Source organism: Aptenodytes forsteri, unplaced genomic scaffold (assembly GCF_000699145.1).
Source record: "Aptenodytes forsteri isolate BGI_AS27 unplaced genomic scaffold, ASM69914v1 Scaffold79, whole genome shotgun sequence".
Classification (NCBI taxonomy): Eukaryota; Metazoa; Chordata; class Aves; order Sphenisciformes; family Spheniscidae; genus Aptenodytes; species Aptenodytes forsteri.
The window spans coordinates 5,250,960-5,273,475 of record NW_008794776.1 but is presented as its reverse complement, the minus strand read 5'-3'; the positions used below and the strand labels follow the sequence as shown (position 1 = coordinate 5,273,475).

Sequence of the window (22,516 nt, the reverse complement as noted above, 5' to 3'; positions counted from 1 at the left end):
TTAGGAAAAAAAGTGACTTTTTGAAATTCAGATTTAGTAATTGCATTTGCAGGTTTAACTTTTATTACTTTGATGTAGGACAAAATTTGTATGACCTGAAGTTCTAGAATTATGGAACTTCAGGTGAATTTTGAATAATTTTCTTATGATTTTCTGTTTCATAGGATGTATGTAGCCTAACTATAAGGGGGCAAAGCTCAACTATTAGTTTGGGATTGCTTTATTCATTCTCTCTCCTAACAGTGTTCCAGGTTCAATTTCTAGCTTAGGAAAACCTTAAAGCTTTCAGAAATTTCCAACAAGAGAGTTACAGCTCCTGATTTTGTAAGTTTAAATGAAAAAAAGCTTTTATTTCCCTGAAGTAACCTGACTATCTCTAGATCTATAGTCGAAGTGCTGTATGACCTTTCAGCTTTTATTGTGAAATCTGTTACAGTAAACTTAGCATTTTCATGTAATGTTTATAAAAACACTAGAGGCTTTTTTTCCTGTGTTTTTAAAGTGCTTAGCTGAACCTTTGATGTTTTTATCTCAAAAACTAAGGTGGATCCTGATGAACAAATTATTTTTCCTCCATAACATGGGCTTGGGGAAAGAGGAGGTGCTTTAAAAAGCCTGGAGTAAAAGGTGTATATGCTTAATAACCTGAATTATTTTGTTTGTAGGTGAGTCTGGCTTGGGAAAATCCACTTTAATTAACAGTCTGTTCCTGACTGATCTTTATCCAGAACGTTATATTCCTGGAGCTGCAGGTAAATGTGGCTTTGCAGTTCCTCCAGCACATACCTTATGAAATTTCATGTTCTTTCAGTTAACGTTTCATTCTGATAACAACTTCACCCATGAGACCCTTTCTTCATGCTGTCTAGATGTATTTTAATCCTCCAAATTACGTTTTTTTTGAGCTGTCATTTTCTCATTTATGTTTCTTTTCAAAGACTCAGCTTTTGATGTTTCTTCATCAATTGTTACTAAAAAAACCCAACCCCCCAAACCTTTTAGGTGTCAATACACCTCAACGTAGTTTTGCTCTAATTCCCATTTCCTCTGATGTTTTTTGCCTGTGATGCCTTAAATCCTGGTTAGAGGTGTAAATACCTTTGGACAAAGAATCTAGCGTGCTTCTGAGTATTGTAATTTTATTTTTGCATATTGTCATGAGTAAATCCCCTTTTTTAACTCATTGCTTCTTGTTTATTTACAAAAATGTGGTGTTAAATTTTGACTAGCTAGCCTTTTTATTTTTTCTTTAAAATATTTTATGTCATGTAGATTACAATACACTTCAGATTGCATTTCCTCCTCTGTTGCTCTCTCCTGCAGGGGTTTCTGCAGCACTTGAAAGGCATAATAACAATCAAAATGTTCCTTTATTTTAGAGAAAATAGAGAGAACAGTTCAAATCGAAGCTTCTACAGTCGAGATAGAGGAGCGAGGGGTGAAACTGCGTTTAACAGTAGTTGACACACCGGGATATGGAGATGCCATTAACAGCCAGGACTGGTATGTGTGTAAATACTGCTTTGCTTGATAGAGTTTGTATCTTACACAAACGCTACTCTAGTGTGTCTGTCTCTCTGAACTTAAGTGATTCAGCTGGTGGTCTTTGGATAACTTTGATGTACTAAGAGGAAGCAAGAGGTTCATTATTCTTAAACATTAATGGAGTGTTATCTTGAATTCATGGTAGAGGGTCTTTTCTGAGTTCTTGCAGTTAACACAATTTTCTAAGCACTTCTGCATTCTGGGTGCTCATCTTCATATCATTAGTGACATGATCATTTAGTTTGTGTGAGCTTTCAAATCAAGTTTCTCTTACAATTTTTGTTGCCTAAAATACACGTCTAGTAAAACTGTATTACTTCGTACAACTTCTGTTTCAATTTTCCAACCACTTTTTTTATGTTTTTAAAAGGTTTGGTTAGTGTTCTCTAGGCTGTCTATGATTCTCCCTCAAAATTAATGGCCTTTCCTCCAGTAAGGTTCTCTGTGACAACTACAGTCAACTTGTTATCTCCATAACAATTGTTATGCTCTTATAGGGCAGAATTCTGATGAAGGGGAATGTTTTGTTTGTATTTCTGTGTCTGTGGCCCATCCAGTTTCCATGTTTTTAAGACAGTACTTTTCACTGCCTTTATATGTACTACTAGCAATTTTGATAGAACTGCATTTTTTTATGATGGAGTTACTACTTAGCTCTCTCTGGCCTAAATATCGCTGATAATCTCTAACGGCTGAACTAATCGTCTGCAGATACACTGAACAACATACATCATTGCTCTAGCATAAAGATCATGAAGAAAGAAAATGGTAAAATAGCTATGAAGGAACTGGGCAGTTTGTAACAAAATTAGAATTAATAAGTTTGTTCATAAATGTAATTTCCAAATCATCGTCATGCACTTTTCTTTAACTGTGGAAAACTGATCTTGTGATAATGTTTTTCGAATAAAGATGAGATATATTTATGTGCTTACTAGGATGCCTGAATTATTCCAGTGCAACTAGAAGCTTTGAATTTCCACGTGGTTGTCTTTTAAGAAGTGCTAACAATATTTATTTTGCTTAGCCATTAATTTTTGTTGACACTCTTTTGTGGTGGTGGTCATTCTAAGGCAAACAAAGCGTCACTGTGCAGAGAAAGGGGGCATAAAGCTAATACTGGTTGATCTGAGTTCTTCAGTGTAAGTTAAAGATCAGGAAGGAGGCAAGTAGCTGATAAAATAAACATCTATAATGCTAATAGAATGTTTTGTAATCTTTTCTTGGCAGAATGCTGTGTTATCTGGAGCATTCTGAAGAACTTTTGTTATCAGATGTGGTTTTTCTTTTCTTTCTACGGTACACTGTAGAAACACAGCAAAAATGAAGGCAGTGAAGTTATAATATACTAAATGAAAGTTTGAAAGTGAAGCTGTAGTGGGGTTTTTTATTTTCTTCCCACTTTTCCTACTTTAAGTTGGAAAAAATTGAACTTTTAGAATACACTAAGGCATCTTTCTGGATTGCAGCGTGGTCTTGCTTATTTTGAGCACTGACTAGAGCTTCCTTCCGCTGGAGCTAAAAGCTCTGCAGCCCGTGTATTGTGTTATACAGAGCTCTTCCTGTTGATTGTGTTCTAATGCCCTTTGTTTGTTCTGCTAAGATGTTTCTTGGAGACCTACGTGTTCAGATTTTTCCCCTTTCTTTTTGGAGGCTTGCTAAATAGAGTCATTCTATGATGATTCAGATCCAGTAGAACAATTTACTGGTTTATACTTCGTTTTCTGTGACAAATCTTAAACATCAAAATACATTACGGGAACAAATAGTACTTACATAGTACAAAATAAAAAGATGCAATTAATTTTAATTGTTTCTCTCTAGTCCCATTTTCTTATGTCACATGAAAAGACTTTGAGCCATGATGAGTGTCATTTTGACAGTCTGTTAGTCTTTACAGGATGACATAGGGACTTGGATGGATAGACTCTTTGTTTCAAGCTGTAGTCAAGACTAACCCACTGCAACTACCTTCCTTCCTCGTTAGTTCAGAGGAAGCAGCAAGTTCTTGTTCTTGAACTTATGTTTGTGTTCAGGAGCATTTACTGCAATTATGGTTAACCGGTAGATGGTGCTGATCTCGATCCAAGTTTTATAAAGCACTTTCTGGGAAAGCTGCAATTTGTGCAGGCTACCTGTTTTTCAGGGTGATGAATTTTACTAAGGTTATTTTTGAACAGAGGTAAATCAAACTGGCACAATGTCCCTAGGAGGCAGCAATCGCTGATCCTGTTTCAAATATCTTTCTCTTGAGTAGGTTTCCTAATGGCTTTTGGTTTCTGTCTTTGCATTGATGAAAGGGCTTAACTTTAGTTTGACTTTCAAGGATGGAGCTGGGGTCAATTTTTATGTATTTTCCATCACAGAAGTGCTAGTAAGAATTATGTATTGTCAGGCGTTTGTCCAGGGGGGTCTCCTGGATTGGAAGAATAGTAATGTTGGATTGGGAAATGAGTTGTTACAGATTTAGTACAACACATTCTCTGAAATAGGTTATTTTTTGTTTTCCAAATGCTATTGTACTTAAAACAGCCTGTAAGAAAAGGTGGATGCTAACCACAGTTAACCATAGTGATAATTTTTTTAGATTCTGTGGGAAGCTTTAGTGCTAGCTGGAGTTCTGTATTCTAGAATCAAACTACACCTAGGAATGCTATTGGCATCAGTTCAGGCGTGTGTTTGGAGAATAGCAAAATTCTTTATGGTGGGAGGTTTGAAGCATAGAATGGCTCTTCCATGCATAAAGACATTGGGATCGTGAGAGAAGCATGTCCTTAAAGTAACATCTTTCATCAGACAGAAGAGAGAGGATCTAAGGAGGGGAGGGAAAAAAATATTGCCTCATGCACAGATTTGGGATGAAATCTGGTCTCAAAAGGATAGTTGACAAGAACAGTTTACAGATTAACTTGTTAGATATTGCTGATCATACGCCCCGTTTCATCTTGGTTGCAGTGTGGCAGCTCATTCTTTGATAACTGCTTTCTGGCTGCTGCTAACTTTCTTTTTTTACTGGCTTATGTTAAGTTGTATTTTGTGGGTTTTGGCAGCTTGGTAATGCTGTTCATTTTCCCCCAATAGGCTTAAATGCAGCGCTTGTGTTGTTTGCTGTTACAATACAGGATGTGCTATCTCCTAAGTAATGATAGCACAGTGGTATAAGCCAGGTGTTTCCCGGAAGGCAGGAGGTACAGGACACTAACACCATATTTATAGGGAAAATTACAGCTGTTAGAGCTAGAAAACTGCACGTAAACTAATTACATTGCCAGAGAAATGTGTGATAGTTGCTTTCCCATTGTTTGTGCTTGGTTTCTGTCCTAATATTTGTATGTCTTCAGTCTTGTTACCTTTCACCAGCTAAGAGGAGAGTAAGATCAACAGGAACATAAACCATGTTGTCCTTTTTCAACACATTTAGGTATTAAGGTGCTAGTTCTTAAAGACTTGAGCAGCGCTATGGTCAAAACCCAATAAATTCCATGTTTTGCTGTGTTGTCTTCTGTAGTACAACTTAGAATGGTGCAGATCTTGCAAAGATATAAGTGTGTGTATATATATTCTACTATGGATTTATTCCTCCTAGATCCAAAAGCTTACTCAATTTTGGAAAATCAAATTCCCTCTAGGATCTGTTCCATCACTCTTGTTACTTTCTTTCATTATCTTCATTACAGCCATGCAGCCCAGGGTTGAACTTTGCTGCCTGTCACAGTATTTGCCATCATTCTATGTGCTCATTTTCCAGATTACTAATTTTTTTTTTGTGTTCTCTTGTCTGTTTCCTCCTTCTAGTCAAATTTGCACTTTCTCAACAACAGAAATACTATTTTTCAAGTTAAGCTTTCTGCTCAGTTTTTCCCCAAGTAGTTTAAGATATGTTCATGACACAGTCATCTGCCTAATCTCATCTTCATCAGTGTGTTCATTTCCCTTCCCCTACAGTACTTTAATATGAAGTGTCCTTTTATATTAATGTTGTTTGCAGGTGTCTACGTGCTCTGGAATATCTTAAAATGGTGATCTTAGTAATGCTTTGTGTCTTCTTTTCTCTCTCTAGTCACTGTTCTTTGCATCTGATTAATCTATATGGTCAAATTTTGTGTTCCTTTACTTCTTTGCAGGGCATATTTTAAATTGCCTTGAACTAAGTAAGAATTATTTTTCTTTGCCAACAGAACAGGATTCTGTAAGGTAACAAAAATAGCTTAATAAATCATGTGATGCTGTAGTGCATGACTTGCAAATGTATTTGTACTTAATTCAAACAGACTAGAATACCAGAATTTTCATAGGTAACTATAGAAACCTAGCTCTAGGGTCAGGGTTGTAAATCAAGAGTATATCCAGGATATGTCACTTGTCAGCTGGTTTAAAAACAAATCCTCGCGCCCTGTCCCCAGAAAAAAAGCAGAAAAATCCTCAATCTTCTGTTCCTGTCTGTGTTGTCGCAGCACTGAGTGCTTTTTTTCTGAGCTTGCACTTGAACTTTTTATCCAGTGGACAGAGTAACACTTGAAAGTAGCTCTAGGCATAAATAGACACTTGGTGGTTGCTATGAAAATATCTTTTTGCATTATCAAAATACTTCTCAGTAGTAGATACAATGCTAGGAAGTTGAATTTTTGTAACAGAAATGTTCTTAATAAAAGTGTGATTCTCCTCCTGTTCTTATCTTTTCATAATTCTTTTTTTATTATTTTAAAGCTGATCTAAGATGCCTCTCTTTCTTCCTGCCCCCCCATACCACAGCTTCAAAACAATTATCCAGTACATTGACAACCAGTTTGAAAGATACCTTCATGACGAAAGCGGTCTAAACAGGCGCCACATTATAGACAACAGAGTCCATTGCTGTTTTTACTTCATCTCTCCCTTTGGGCATGGGTAAGAAAAAGCTCTTGAGCTCTTGTATTTTAGGGCGTTGTATTGTGTTCATAAGTCTGTTCATTACTTGAACTGGAAACTTAACTTTAATGTTAATTGAGTTACTTCCTACACTCTCAGTTAGCCAGTGCAATTAAAATGCTCTTTGGGGATTAATGCTCTCCTCTGCTTTGTCCCCTTTTTGGCATTTAATAACTGTTTTGAAGCAGTCAGTATTATGTTGTTTATCACCCAGAAACATAAGAGCTTATAATATCCAATTTATCTTATAGTGACAATTTTAGTTGCAGTTCAACCTTTACACAATCAAGCTGATAAGCAAGTGCTCCGACTTAATTTATTCTGGAAATAATATTTATGTAGATACTTGAAATAAATAATTTTTAATGCATTTGGTCTGTTAAAAATAAACAAAAAACCCACCCTTTTTTTTTTTTTCTCCTTTTATTTTCCGCTTGTTGGCAGGCTGAAACCATTAGATGTAGAATTCATGAAAGCTCTTCATGGAAAAGTCAACATTGTCCCTGTGATTGCCAAGGCTGACACACTGACGCTGAAGGAGAGAGAAAGGCTGAAGAGAAGAGTAGGTCTAACACTTGATCATGAGAACAATGCAACCCATACAATGTTAAAGCCAAATGTAAAGTAAATTCAAACTGAAGAGGGGTGAATGATATTGGCCAAGGACCTAATCTTCAGGAAGTGTGAGGTGGGAAATCTTCACTGAAGTCTGATGTGCTTTACCAGTTACACTTGCTGAGAATCTGGCCATTCTGGGCTTCATCTATCTTAGCAAGCAGTGCAGTCCAATAGAGCAGGTTTTGAGCAAAACAGTTTAATGAGGGCTCAAATCATCCTGAAGTGCATGTAGTGTAGATGTTTCAGACTAGCTCTCATTTAGTCCAGTGGACTGAATGCCCCTTAGTGGTGGGAGTGCATTAGATACGTTCTGAGAGTGTATCTTTAGGTTGAGTTTCATCCAAAAGAAACTTGGTTTGTGTACTCTAACTGTGGTTTGTAGCAAAATGTGGTTAAGTCGGGGTGATTGGAAACTTAAAATAAATGCACCCATGATACAAACTAAAACCCATGATACAAACTAAAACACTAACGTAGAGACAGGACAGTTGGGCTAATATATTAGCAGGATGCTCTTTGTAGCTCCATTGTTATGGAAAAATGTATGTTGTCTTGTTTACGTGTTTTCCTACTAGGTTATCTGTTCATGTGAAATACCAGGACATACTCAGGACTGCATTGGAGAAAGGCTTTCCAGACAGTGGTACTAAAATAAATCTTTTTGCATTGGAAGATTTACTTGCTGTCAAATAGCAAGCTCCAGGGTGTAGGAAAATGTTGATTTTTTTTTTTTTTTTTTTTTTTGTGTTTGTGTCAGGCCTTTCCAAGACAGGCCAGCCTCTGCCAAATATGACACTGTAGTGAATTCTACAGGAATAAAGTACATATTTGTGGTTGTACAAGTCTTTAACTATAAATCTAATTTCCATTTAATCTCATCATAGAATAATCTGGCCAATGAATGTAAAGATTTAATCTTTCCTGGTTTATCCTCTTTGATTCAGAATGACTTCATGCACCTTCTTAAAGAAGGAAATGGGTAGGTGGTGAGATTGTATTATGTTGAGGGGTGGCTCAGTAAAATTTACTGAGATCACAAGCTCTTTTTCAGGTTCTGTTGACTCAAAACCAGTACATTCAGCTGTAAAATCTAACAGATTTGAACCCTACAAAGCCTATGAATTTTTAAGTTAATAACTTATGCCTTGAGTAGTGTAGTGGTAATTAGTACTTCTAAAATGCAGTCTATACTTTGCACCAGAGTATGCAAACTTTTTTTCATGGTAAGATTATATCTTAAATCTTTTATATCTTAATATCATTTTATACTACCACTTTTTGATTTTCGTGGAGGGCACGACAGTTGTTTTGATTGTGATCCTCTGGCTTCCAGTAATGCTTTAGAATGGTTATTGAATCTTTATTCCAAGGGCTTTTGTGTGGGGGTATTTTTCTGTTTTCTTGAAGAGGGAGTACAGCTTTATTGAACTGAGAAAATAGTATAGTTAAAACCATGCTTACAAAACAGCATGTTAGCTGAACTCAATCTAAATTCAGAGGATTAGTTTAGGAGTTTTTTGGGTGGACCAGTGCCACAATCAAAGGTGTGACCATGGTTTGTGTAGGCATGTAAGCAACTCCAATTTGGCAAGCGAGGTACTGCTGGCATTGCTGTTGTGTTTGTATAAAGCTCAGTGATGTAGGAAAACTTGCCCAAGAAATGGAATAAATCCTCTGTATCTGAGGAAGTTTAAAAGGGACAGTTGTGACTGTATGAACCTTGTCTGCAATGTAGACAAACATTCACTGAAAGGGGGAGAGGTATTTATACAAAAGTATAAACAAGACCAGCTTTATGATGAACTAGGTGAAAGGGGGGAGGAAGAAAAAAAAAAAGTCATTCACTGAGTTGAAAAGGATCTCTAGATCTTGCTGGGAGAAATTCTGTCCAGGCTCTTGAGCTTTTTTTTTTTGTTGTTGTTCCTCCACAAATGCTATGAGGACATGACAGGTACTGGTGGGCAAATTGAAAGAACTCTTAGGGAAATAACAAAGCAGAGATGTGGCTGCTTATGCTGGTTTTACCGCTTCTCTTTTTCTGTGGCTGTACTGACTTGGTGAAAGATTTTTATCTGATAGTAATATTATTTGTGGAGCTGCTACCTTTTATAAGAAAACCTGTATTTGATCTTTCAGCAGTATACTTCAGGCTCAGTTTTCATAGGTGCTTATTTTTTGGTTCAGCATTTGGTAGCAGAATGATGTTGAAAGTTTTGAAGCAGGCATTTAAGTGGAACGTTAATTATTTGACAATATAATTCACTGGGAATCTGAATGTTCTGCTTTGTCAGTTCAAATACATAAAATAAACTGATATAAAATAGGTTCTAGCTACAGTCATCTTTCACAAAAGCAGTTCTTAGGTGAAATAAAGAGGAACACACTCTTACCAGGTTTCAATACTTGCTGTAATTGTTTTGGGGCTTGCTCTTCTGTGCTCCTTTTATCTGCTGCTTGGTGGCCTCTCTTAGGGTCAAGCATAGCATAGTGCACATGCTGTTTGACATTGGCTTCTGTGTATTGGTAACACTGGATTTTAGCTGAAACATGGCAGTAGCGCAAGCAAACATGTTTCCCAATGTGAATTTGGAATTGCTTATTTTTCAGTACTGTTCTGTAAGGGATGTTAGATTGAGGGTTTATGATGTACATTTATTGTGGAAGATGGAGATGAATCCCAGTTTACATATCCTGTGATGAACAGATTAATTTAAAGGCAACCTCTCTTGACCATATTCAGCGCTAATCCATGTCTAGTTCTTTCTAGTTTGAGCAAAGTTACTTTTAAATAACTAGTCTTGTCTTGACTTACATATATGGACACCACATTTATGCATTGGCTAAATATAATGAGATGAATGGCGCTTATGCTGTAGTCTGAGGGAGTGGTTAGGAAACAGGTAAACAAGTCTTCATTATTTTTGTACTGCTGGCAAAGGTCACTTTACAAACTGAGTTTATACTAAGTCAAATGTATGATGTGGTTCCAAAGCTTTGAAAGTCTGGCTACTGTATATTGTTCTAACTCAAAGCATCTTGGCTAACAGAATCTCTAATCAAGAATAAGAATCAAAATCCTGCTTTGCTGACGCAGCTTGAAGTCTTTTTTTTTTTTTTAGATGTTTCTGCCATTTGGCCATCAATCTAAAGTAAAATGTTTTTGTTTTGCCGCTTTGGACTAAGCAGCAAGATCAGTTTGTGGTGCTTGCAAAGGAAACCCAGCTTGGAGTAATTCCTGTTTGGTCTTTCTGGAATTCAAAGTTATTTTTTAAAACTCTTGAGTGGGAAGAAATGCAAGGCAGTTTCACAAGCTGTGCCATGCAAGGCTGCTAAGGAAACCTGCTCAAAAGAATGACTTCATGAGAGGGGAACTAATATTTTGACAACTTTTTTTATTTCCCATGGGAAGGCTAATCTTTAGGAACACAGAATCCTCTGAGGCCAATAAAATTCAGATTTGAAGAAGCAAAATGCTGTTTCATTGTTAGGACCATAAAATACAGTTTGTTTTTATTGCAATTCTTTTTCCTTTCAGGAAAGCACTAGGTTTAACAGCTGTAATATATTATTCTAGCACCCCTTGTTGTCGGCTTTCCCGTTATTGTTTCACTTGCATTTTTATCTTTAAGATCTCAGCGAGGTTAAATGTGCTTTCTTGTTTTATGCAGCTACTTAAAGGCATCACACTGCAGCACTGCCCCACCTATCCCAGCTGTGCATCTTTTATTATAATTTGGTGGCAATTTAGTTATCTTCCATTTTGCAAAACAATAACAACTTGATTTAAATGTAATTGCGCGAATGTAACTGTTAATTGCCTATTGGCAACACTTATTCCCAAATTTCTTTTTTCCTTTAAAAATACTGCTCTCTGTGTTGGTGGGGGCTCATAATATTTTATTCAGTGTGTGCGCATATGTGAGTGCGGGGGATGTTTATATACCTGGCAGGAAAACATTGTCATGGGAATAACTGTGGTTCATACGTGGTCATTCCTCTTCTAATGGTGTGAGGGATTGTTTTATTTTAAACAGCTGTTTAATAATCAAGCTGTGGTTGGACAAGTTTTGTTTATACTGTAGCTATTGGTTGCCATCATGACAGAGGTTCAAGGAACCCAACAATACTATGGGAAGGCTCATTAAGACCTCTTGTGCATTTGAAGTCTGGCTGTGTTTGTATTATCAAGTTAATGTCCCGTTATATATGTAGTAATGATAGCACAAGTCCTTACATAGGCTTTTCTGAACGTTTTTATGATTACCTCAACACCCTACCTCCCCACCCCCACCCCCCCGATTTTGCCCAGACTTTGTCTACTGTAAGAGTTCATTACTGCAGTAGTGCTGCTGCTTGGTTCAGGTGCTGGTTGTGGGGTTACAGTTGCAACTTGTTAGGGAATACTAATCTAGGAAGTTTGCACGGTTAACCTTTTTCTGCTGGGACATCCAAGATCCCTTTGAAGAGAGTTATTGTGGAATCTCAGCATTCTTCATGCTCTCCTCGTACTACCACACTTTCTTTAGTGAAAGAAAATCTTGTCAGTGTGTTTGATGGGATTTCTGACTTAAATATTTTTAATAGTATGGCAGTAGAAGCATTCTCTTCAGCTTTGAAGGAAGGATTGATCTGTACCACCTTTTGAAACTGCCAAAGGCCTGGAATTATGCTAGCTGCTTACCCCTGCGGTGATTTCATTAGGAAAAGAATGTATACAGGAATACAGATAGTGTATTTTTTATGTTAATCTCAGACATTAGTGACAGTAAAGAAAACTGTTTATGGATGGCTTTTCTCTTAGTGGATTTTGAATAACTTTCTCCAGTTTAAGTGGATAATAATAATCAACAATTTTGTCTTGTTGATTCAAGAGACAATAGGCACTGTCTTAAATTTTTTACATATCAAATACACAAATACATACTTTGACATGAGCTGCATTGTTTTGATGCTGTAACTGATGAATCCCTTCTACAAATTCATTGCTTTTACTTATTTTTTGCATTAACTTCACTTTGGGTTTGTCTGCTTCTGTATTATGCTCCATGTAAATCTTCTGGGTTTTTTAATGATTTACTTGCTACGTTTTCTAAAAATGCATTTATCTTTTGTGCCTTTTTAAAAATCTTTAAGCCTGTGTTATTTGGCACTTTTGACATTGAGTCAAGTGCATATTTGTTAGTCTTCAAAAAGTGCTGTGCAAGAGTGCATTGCATTACAAATATTTTATTAGTTATGCAGCTAACATTCATAGCAAGTAGTGTTCTAATTCTGATGTTTATTCCCTGAGTACAGCTACAGATTGTTGTCTGAAGGCTTGGATTGCATCTTGATATGTTTACTTTAAAACTTGTTTCTGTATCACTGCACAAAAATACACTAGTTAAGGTCATATGCAAAGAAACATACATTAGGAATGTCACAAAACACATTTAGTCAGTGAGTCTGTTTCTCTTTGAGTGGACAGACAGCTGAGCTGCTGTTCGTGTTTAGCCATATCTGACTTTGAAGATTGTATCACAGATAGATTACAAACAGTTGAATTCAGAGGTAATCTCAGCCAATGTTTTGGCTTTTTAAAAATGCCTGTTAGTAAGCTCTTTTAAAAGAGAACCTCTGTAGTTAGCAAATCTTAGCAATGTTTTTAAGATACTTTTCTGCAACAGTAAAATCTTTAAAATCCAACCAGGTCTAGTTGTAGGCTTCCTTTCTTCATTTTAAGGATGTGATTGATTTCCCACTTAGTATTCCTTTCTTACACCTCAAAACATGTAGGTTGCTTGCTGAGTGCTTTTATACCTTGAACTGTTCTTACCAGAATATTTATGGACTTGAGGTTCAAATCTCTGTTGAATGGAGAAAAAATAAAAATGCTGAGTTTTTTTTCTTCATAGGTAGAATGAAATTAATGCCATGTAAGATAGTCTTGTAGGACATAAACTAATTTGGTAGTACATAAACTCAAAGCATAAGTAATGGCAATTTCTGCTAATGATTTTTTTCTAAGCATTGTCAAACTACCTAAAGCAGAAAAACATTCTGAGTTTTCTAGATGTGACAGACTAGTAAATCAATCTTATATATTTTTAACTTAATACCTCTTCAGTGAAATAAGAATTTATTATTCTTCCTTTTTTGTAAACTTCAGGTTCTGGATGAGATTTCTGAACATGGCATTAGGATTTATCAGCTCCCTGATGCAGATTCTGATGAAGATGAGGAGTTTAAAGAACAAACCAGAGTTTTAAAGGCAAGTCTCACTCCTAATTTATTATTTTGCTGCAGTAGTTCTTCAAGCCTACAGTATGCTTAAAGGTACTTTATTCCTTTATAACATGTTGAAAATTTAGGTTTTCTTTGGATGTTGACTCTGAATTATAATCCTTTTTATTCCAGTCTCTGCTTCATCAGAATTCCAAATGTAGTGTGTCATGACTTTCTTTTCTTTTAAATGTAAGCAACTCTTCACTAAGAACTGTGATTTGCAGTCTGTTTTCTGACTCAAACTTTTTAACATGCAAGCAAAGAGAGAGAATGTGCGCGTGTTATGGTTAGTATACTCATTAACAACTTTCCTCATGTTAGAGCAGATAATAAAGGTTTTACTGAAGTAATTTCCTCTTTGTGCTGTGATACTTGCAAAGGTGCTTGAAGAATGTATCTGAAATTCTCTCTCTAGCTACTTTAATCTGTATCTGAAGTATGTTTCTGTTGGCTGTTTTCCATGCATGATGTTATGTCAGATGACACATTATGCCCAAACTGTACTTCAACAACAGTCAAGTGTTCCTAAAGCAAAGCGTCATTTCCTTTTGTGCTTCTGTTAAGACAAACTGATCCTGACAAAACTACAGGTGTTAATAATGAGAGGTTGCATTGCCCAGAATAGGATTTGTTGTTTTTCTGATGTGGAAGGATTTTAGTAGACTGCATTTGTCAACATTTATTTTCCCCCTCTCCTGTCTGTTACTTAAAAGTTACTTAAGTGTCTCTGTGTGTTCTTTAAAAGAAAAACAAAACACAAAAAAAGTAACCAGTCAAAAATCAAAACAGTTACTTGTTTTGCTCTGTCTCAACTAGGCTAGCATTCCCTTTGCTGTTATTGGATCCAATCAACTTATTGAGGTGAAAGGGAAAAAAATCAGAGGCCGTTTGTATCCCTGGGGAGTTGTTGAAGTTGAAAATCCAGAGCACAATGATTTCCTTAAACTGCGCACAATGCTGGTGTGAGTAATGGTAAAATTATCCCATCTCCTGTGGTGATGTAACTGGTGCAATGACTAGAGAGTTATAAGAACATGAACTCCTTAATTCAAAACTAGCTCTGATGGCAGTGTAGAGTGACTTTTTATTGTGTGTCCACTGCCCGAGCTTGTTTTGCTGCTGTAATCCCCTGATCTCTGACTTCAGAAACTATTTTCTATATTTTATGTTGTCAGATATATGTGACAGTTTTTATGCTGTATGTGAACTGATTTGATAGCTTTACATATAAATTGAAGTTTTTTATAGTGCAGTGGGTAGTGCAGAGAGGCTTTTAAAATATTACTCAAAGTGATTGATTAAACTCTAAATAGTATTCTAAAGGCAAAGCTCAGTTTTCTTGGCAGTATAGGAAATCCTATGTTAAATATGATACCCTGCCCCTTTATGATTTTAGCCAATATGGATATTCTTCTTGTGCAGATGGTTTTAAGTGATTTTTTTTTTTTTTTAAATGACATCATGCTATTGTTGGAAATTGAATTCCGTTGTGTATTTCTGATTTCAGTCTCTAATGGGCAGGGATTGCCCTCTGCTGGTCATTGGTAGCAAGCATTTTTTTCCTTTTTTTTTTTTTGACAATTGAAAATTATTAGGCAATGTCAGCTGTTATGTAAGCCAAGGAGCTCCACCTAGTTCTCAGTTACAAATTATGCTTAATAGCACTTAAGAGTCAAAAAATACTTCAGGAATTAAAGTATCTTTCTGAATAACTGTCTTCACAAGATTCTTAACACTGCGAAGGCTGGTATAAACAACTCCTATAAAGTAATTAGTGAACAAGAGGAGGACAACATACTTTGGGTCTTTGAAGAATATTGGTAGGAGGGCACTTAAGTATGAATTAAAGACCAATGAACATGAAAGCAGTGTTCTGGCTAGCTTTATGGCAGGCTTGGTCTGTAAGGATTATTTTTCCAGTAAACACATCCATTATATAAAGCAAAAATAGAAGATAAGAGTGTTTTTCTTCCCTTTGACAAGAAGGGCAAAGTGTACAATAGCCCTTTGCATGTTCTAGAACGCACATGCAGGACCTGCAGGAGGTGACCCAAGATTTGCATTACGAGAACTTCCGTTCAGAGAGGCTAAAACGAACTGGCAAGTAAGTACGTGCATGCCTTTGGGCTCTGCTGCTTGTGAGTCTCTTTTTCCACTGTGATGTTGAACTTGCTCTTCCTCCTAACTAATCCCACCTGTAACTAATAATTTCTCATGAGATTTCAGTCTGTGGAGTTACTGAAACTTGTATGAAATGCTCTTCTTGAAGAGGAATAATACCTAGCGAAGTGCCATGCTTAGAAAAGCTGTTCTTGTTTTTGTATCTGTTCCTTCTTCTTTACGCTTCTAATTGGAATGCACATAAAGAAGTACTGGGCTGCAAGCAAGATTGGTTTTTATTTAATGATGTCTACTTGGAAAAAATAAACTCTAGTAGGCCCCAGCCTGTCTGATTAGGTAGGATGTTGCTTCTCCAGTTATTGCAGGACTGCCATGGTGGCTGTTCTCTTGCTCCTTCATACATAGCTAGAGAGAGAAGTTTAGACCAAACAATCTTTTTTTGCTAATGTGTTTGTGTTTTGTGGCTTTTTTTTTTCCTTGGCAACTTAATGCAAAAAATCTGCATCTACCTGTGCTGTATCTTTTTTGATAGCAACTTATTCTTGTCCCCACTTTACTTGTTCTTTAAGTATTCAGCCAAGCATTTTGATCTTAAAGAAGAAAGGAAATAGCCTACACAGCTTTTTAATGGTTGATTTTTGTACCACGTATAGATAGTGGAGGGAATCTCTTGCTTAGAGTAAATGACAAAAAATCCCCACAGCAGCGAAGAAATCAAATTTTAAGAAATGGAGAGTTAATAACAGGAATCTATGAGGTAAAGATAGCCCTTTACAAAAGGGAGGCATGGGTTTAAGAATGTCCTAATTCTCCCCTGTGCGGAAGCATGTAGACTTTTTTGTTGTTGTTATATTAGCTGAAATATGAGCCTTGAATCTCTTCTTGGAGATTTTTACTTCTGTATCTTATACCATTAATGCATTCTTTTGTTCACAGGCCTGTTGAAGAAGAAGTGGTAGACAAGGATAGAATCCTCCAACAGAAGGAGGCTGAGGTAAGAGGGAACTTCTAAAACTCTTGTTCTTTAATATAACATGCTACCTTCCAATTGCATTATTCTACCATTATTCTACATCAGCTACTACCTACAGAGTGTAAGATTGGAGTTGTGAAAAATGACAGACCTAATCTGAACATACAAGTTGCCCATACAAAGTGTTTTGTTTATAGTCACTTGCATACTGTGGATGGTAGGTAGCATGTGGACTCTTGGTTGTAGGCAGGGTATTTATCACTTCCAGTTTGTATGCTAACTTTCCGTAAGGATAGTTGCTATTTTTTAAGTATTGAAATCAATTTATGTTTATCAGCCACACGTGCTGCTTTAACAATAGTATGTTGGGGTAGACTGGTAGTCTAATGTCATTTCAGATGTGTATGGCTTACTACAAGCATGTTACCAGTAAATTTCTTCTTATGTCTTGTGGCTATGGACTAGAAAAAGGTTGTTGAGTCTTAAAAATCCCATGATATAATTAACGTGTATGGTTTTTTTCATCTTAATCTTGAGTTGCAGCAAAATTCATAGTATTTATGTTGTACCAGTCAACTTGCGGATTTGGTGTTTTCAATCTCCGATTTCTTATTCTGGTTTCAAGTTATTACTAGGCCTTTCAACTTAACATTTTTATGCTGAAGTTCTGAAGATTCAGAGATTTTTAGCCTAGTATTTAAATTCAAGTTTTACACTGCCAATGCTTATGACTGCTTGCATTGTGAAAACTTAAGACTTGCTGCCAATTGGAAGATAGTGTTTTTTCTGTTTATCCTTCTTTTATCCAATTCAGCTTGGATCCAGGTCCATAAATGCAGGAAGGCATGACTTAAAAGATCGATGCATATATGCAGTGATTTGGAGTAAGAAATAAAAAAAACTACAAGCAGTTTTGTGTATTTCTGAGGTGAAAGATTCAGACTCCTGTACATGGAAATTTTTGAAATATAGCTCCTTCGGTCTGTGGATTTTCATTTTCCTTGATAGCATCCATATTTAAAAATAGCTGACCCTGGTTAGCTCTTGGCTAACCTTGGCATGTTGACATAAATAGCAAAAAACTTTCCTAAAAGGAAATGCAGAAGCAGCTGATCATCACCATAACTAGTAGTTAATAATATGAATTACTGGAGATTAAATGAGTTGCATCTTTATCACTGTATTATTTCATTTCAGCAACATAAGCACACTTGATGGCCATGCACATATGAGAGTGGAACTTCTGCAAGTGTTCTGTACGCAAATTAACTGCCTCCCATTTACTGATGTGTGTACAAAACAGGAGACCATCAGCTGATAGCCAGGAATACTAGATGCTTTGAAAATGTCAGGAGCATTGTTTGGAATGTTTTGTGGTTTTTCTCCTTTTTCTTCCTAATGCTTCCAAGATTCAGGCAGTAGGCTTAGAATTTAAGTCATAACTGTTTCTCCTGTTATTTGAACTATATCAATTGTACATGTCTAGTAGTTAAGTAGAAACTTGGGTATCCTTGTAGAACTATTTGTCTTGAGGCTTACATCTGAAAAAAGTCTCTATAACAGTTTCCCCTGGAAACTGTTGATAGGGCAGGCACGTTATTATATACCTGTCTATTCTGACCACTCTGTGTGAATGTATATATAGTATTTTTATATATATGTATGTAATGTATTTTTTATATAATATGGCTAAAGGGATGAAGTCTTGAATTTCTTGGAGGACAGTCTCTGAAAGTTTCCTCTGGGACTAATCATCTCTGAATAACTGCTGCTGAAGTTGCAGAGGATTAGGTTAGAACTTGAAAAAACAAATAGATTTTTAACTTCTGCGTTCTATTGTCCCAAAGAGGTCAAAAGGCTTTGCTGAATCTTCTGTAGATAAGCCAGTATGAAATCCCTTCATCTCCGTATCATCCCTAAGGTTCAGACTGGGAAAAGTTTGGGGAGGAAAGAGGCACAGAGGAAATGGGCTTGCATTCCATGGCCTTCGCAGAGAAAACAAATATCCACTTCCCCTCCTGTTTTGCATTCCCATCAGTAACGGTGCTTGAATTTCTATTTACAGTTTTGTGAGGTTTATATAACCTTGGAAGGAATGAATGCTTGGGCTAGTGCCAGGATCATCTTTATCAAAGCATCACTTTTGCTAAATGATCTTTTATTATGCCAAAGGATGTGGTCCCCAGTTCAGCAATTTGGAATTGCTAATCTGTCATTGTGGATTTATTGCTCAGTCTGGTTGTGCTTTCTGTTCATTTGCAAGTGAGGACCTGTTTTTCTGAGCTGGGAAGTGAAAATGAGAATAAAGGTATCCATGTTCCTTACTATAAATGTGCTGCAGTTCAGATTATTTTGATGTTGTAGTGTAAATGGGCACAAACTTAAAGTTTGCAGTGTTGTGCCATATTCTTCCTACTCTGAAAATATCTCATAATAAAAACCTTTCAAAGTTTTGAGAGGCAATACTTCCAGAAAAATGTTAAGGCCATGATTACATGAAAAGAGCAAGGAACAAGGTGCTTCTGATTTTTCCAGTGAGCTACCCTGAGGCTTTGGGCAAATCCCTTTGCTCCACTGTCTTCATTGGAGTTGGTCAGCAGTAGGCTGAATATCGTAGAATTAACCGCAGTGTTGAAATTTGTTTTCTCTCTGTCCTTCCACTTTCTGAATGTGTTTAACCCTTTGGCAGATGAGATTAAGAACCCTGGTTTTAGTATGGGAGTCAGTGCGGGGACAGCCTGCAGTGGCGGGGCTGCCAGGCTGGGGTCTAGCAGCAGCAGCCCTGTGGGTAGGTGAGGATGTGATGAGTGTGTGCAAGTAACTGCCTGGTGTTGCAGGTATTTGCGTGTTTTCTTGAAAGATAAGGTGAAAACTTTTATGTGGAGAGACAGCATGGCTGCTGCTGAAGGCCTGCAGACCTGAGGGAAATAAAAACAGCTCTAAGGTTTAATTTGTGTTGTGGAATGCTATTGCCTGGTGCACGGGGAAGGAGGTGTGCTTCAGCCTTCCTCTGTGAAGTGATGTAGTCTCAGTCCTGGGAGAACATAATGAGAAGAAAACCCTTAGTAAGCAATTAGCAATGGGAATCCCTTGGAGCTGGAATGAAGAACAACTTTTTTTTTTTTTGAGTAATTGCTTTTTTTTTTTTGTCCTTTGGCGTTGTTGTTTGAAGGAACAATGCTTGCTGCCCATGTAGTGTGATTGCTGTGGCCATAGTGACTTCTGCTATTTATAATGTCAATGTGTCCTATGAAAGACGTTTATCTTGATGGTAGCCCCTTTTCCAATGTAGGAACTTTGTCAGGAGAATTTTTCTTGTCTTCAGTTAACAAGATTAGTTGTACTCTTTGGTATTGGAAGTATTTTTAACCAGCAGCAACTGTCGTGGGAACATCCTGGTGTACTAGAAAATCCACTGTCTACAGGTTTCTATCTTGCCCTATTCTTGCAGCCTCTTCCCTTAGGAACTTTCTTATGTATAGGTATGGGCAGAAATAATCATACTTGGTGTGGGGAGGGGAAGTGTGTCAGTGGGAAGTAGATATTGTTCGGTTTAGGTATTTCTTTTCCTGTGGTATCTGTAGGGTTGTCACTGAAAAGCCACTCACCTTGTTCAGACAGGAGTACTACTTGTTGGTGTTCTGGGCAAAACATACTACAGACGAAATCTTGCAGGTAAAGCAAAGCTGTGTATCTGTGGTTTCTGTTAATGGCGTGGAAGCCATTAAGAAGCTGTATGGTTCACTTTTAACTCTGTAACCTTAACTCTCATTTTAGATGTTTGTTTCCTTTCTATGTTGCTACAGTAGTTATGTGTAGTCACTACCCAGTAATTACATGACAGTTTGAAGTAAATTTTAGTCCTGACATGGTAAGTAAACTAAGTGGCATTTATACCAAGGTTAAGTTTACTCTTTTGATTTTTGTTATCTGGGAATTCATGGGAATTGTTTGTTTCAACAGATTTCCAAACATTGTTTCCTAGCTTCCTTTTCATCATGTGCATTGACCCTATGTTATCATGTTGTAGTATCCTTTCTTTAGGGGATGAATGCAAGCTGCCTGTAGAATATATTAATGCTGCTCTTACAAGTGAGAGGGTTTACTGCTGAGCAGGATCAAAGTCACGGTATGCCCTTGATGCTTCCAATCCCCAACAGTGAAGGGAACACAGATGTTGATATGACATCAATTTCAGTCTTTTGTGTGATCTTTTACATTCACCTTTATTAAGAGGAAAGATTGTTTCTGTCTATGCGGTAGGTCTAGTAAGGTGACGACACACGAGTTGTTTTTAGCTTGTATTGTAATGAATGTTTAGGAATGGTTCTTATGTCCTGTCCCCTACTTGAAGAGGAATTGTGGAAGAGACTGACATGGTTACCACTTTGAGTACAATACAGCTTGATTCTCCATTTTTTTCGTTTTAATCCTGTCAGCTCGAGTGTAAAATTAAAATTCTTACTGGACTTTCTCTCCAAGATATTTGTGTGCATTCTCCCTAAGCTCAGTTATTACCTCTAACTTTAGCCCTGTAGTTATGCAGCCAGGTTTTAATGTGTGGTATATATCATTACTCATAGGTTGTCTGCTAAGAATACTGTTAGGAAACTGACAGTTGTGAGTTTGCTTAGAGCTCTTGAGAAGCCACAGTTTTACAGCAGAAAGCAACCATTCTGGATTGTTTGCCTATCAAATGCTCAACAAAAACCAAAACAAAATGCTGATGCAGCATAGGAGGCAGTGAAAAAGATAGGTGTGCTTGAGTACACTTACTCTTTTTTTTTGCCAACTTTCGTTACAAAAAGGAAACTTCAGTGGTGACTTACCTACTAATGGCCCTAGGAGACAACATTGTGCCTAGTTTTTTTTAACAGGCTTTGTGCCTGAAAGTTTTTCTGCTGAATTATGCTAAAATAGCTTCAGAAAATTGCCATTATTTAGCTAATGGATGAGACTAAGACTCTACCAGTAGATCTCGAAAATACCACGTGAAAATGGAAGATCTTCTTACAGTCTTAATGTTAGAGCAGAGTCGGTCTCCTAGTGCTTTTGTCCTACCTTACATTTGAGTCATATGCAGCATCTGATTTCTTTCATGGTGTGGGCATATTTTATCAATTAAGATTAAGAAAATGTGAGACTTGACGCTGCATTTAAGTCTTAAAATATGGTGTTGGCTCTTAGCAGAATGCTGCGTTTGAGCAATCACCATAATACATGTGCAGCAGTATCTTCCCCTGTGACTACTGCATGGTTTCTATTTTGGGAATGTTTCATGGCTCATCTTGGAGTGCTCTTGGGAAAGCTCAAGTAGGCGAGCTTCCAAAAAGCTGGTTTTATTCTGATGGGAAGTCTGCAGAGGGGTGGTTCAAAAGACCAGGTGTCTTACATTTTTACAGGTTGATCTTTGAAACTTTTCTTGGACCATGGAATCAATGCAACTGTCATTTCTGAGACTTTCTGCCTTTTTTTTTTTTCCTCCTTCCTGCAGCATTATGCCATCTTTTTTGATAAGCTTTTTGTTTTAAGTGTTTAGCAGAAAGATGTAGATGGGTATATAATAATCATTACAGACTTGGCTGTATCTCACACTGTTCCTGTGTGAATCTCCTTTTGTCAGAGTGTATCTATGCTGCAGTCACAGGACCCTGAATTAGCCTCTACTGAACCCTGTGGTGCTGCAGCAAGAGGATGGGTACCAGTATATAAGCCAGCTAGTCTTAGGCAAGATCTGTTGTCTCTGGCTATGCTGCAAGCTCTGCGCTTCAGTTTCTTACTCTTTCCCAAATCTGTATCTGAGGCCAGGCAAGAAAAAGTGATATAGGCATCTGCAGCTAATTTTTCCCTGTTCTGTGATGTTTCTTTCAGCGCCTTTTTTTTTTTTTTTTTTCCCAGAAACAAACAGCTCAACACCACATATGTGTAGTCGAGCATTTATCACAGATTCTTTTGTATTGAATCTGATGGAGTAACTAGTATCACAATAGCTAATGTGGTTGACTGGATGAAACTACAGTATACTTGTTTAAACACAGCAGTGCTTTTTGAGTTGAAGAGGTACCCATCCCAGCCCCCCATCCCCCC

General features: G+C 37.0%; 1 protein-coding gene across 2 annotated transcripts in view; it reads left to right on the top strand.

The window, feature by feature from the left end:
* Positions 1–22,516, top strand: part of LOC103894882 (septin-2) — a 40,170-nt gene that overhangs the window by 7,556 nt on the left and 10,098 nt on the right. For both annotated transcript variants that reach the window (XM_009274357.1, XM_009274356.2), the window contains exons 4-11: positions 666–752; positions 1,380–1,503; positions 6,298–6,432; positions 6,898–7,015; positions 13,220–13,321; positions 14,152–14,297; positions 15,356–15,439; positions 16,393–16,450. In XM_009274357.1, coding sequence (XP_009272632.1) covers positions 666–752; positions 1,380–1,503; positions 6,298–6,432; positions 6,898–7,015; positions 13,220–13,321; positions 14,152–14,297; positions 15,356–15,439; positions 16,393–16,450 — 854 coding nt within the window. The remainder of the gene's footprint in view (positions 1–665; positions 753–1,379; positions 1,504–6,297; positions 6,433–6,897; positions 7,016–13,219; positions 13,322–14,151; positions 14,298–15,355; positions 15,440–16,392; positions 16,451–22,516) is intronic.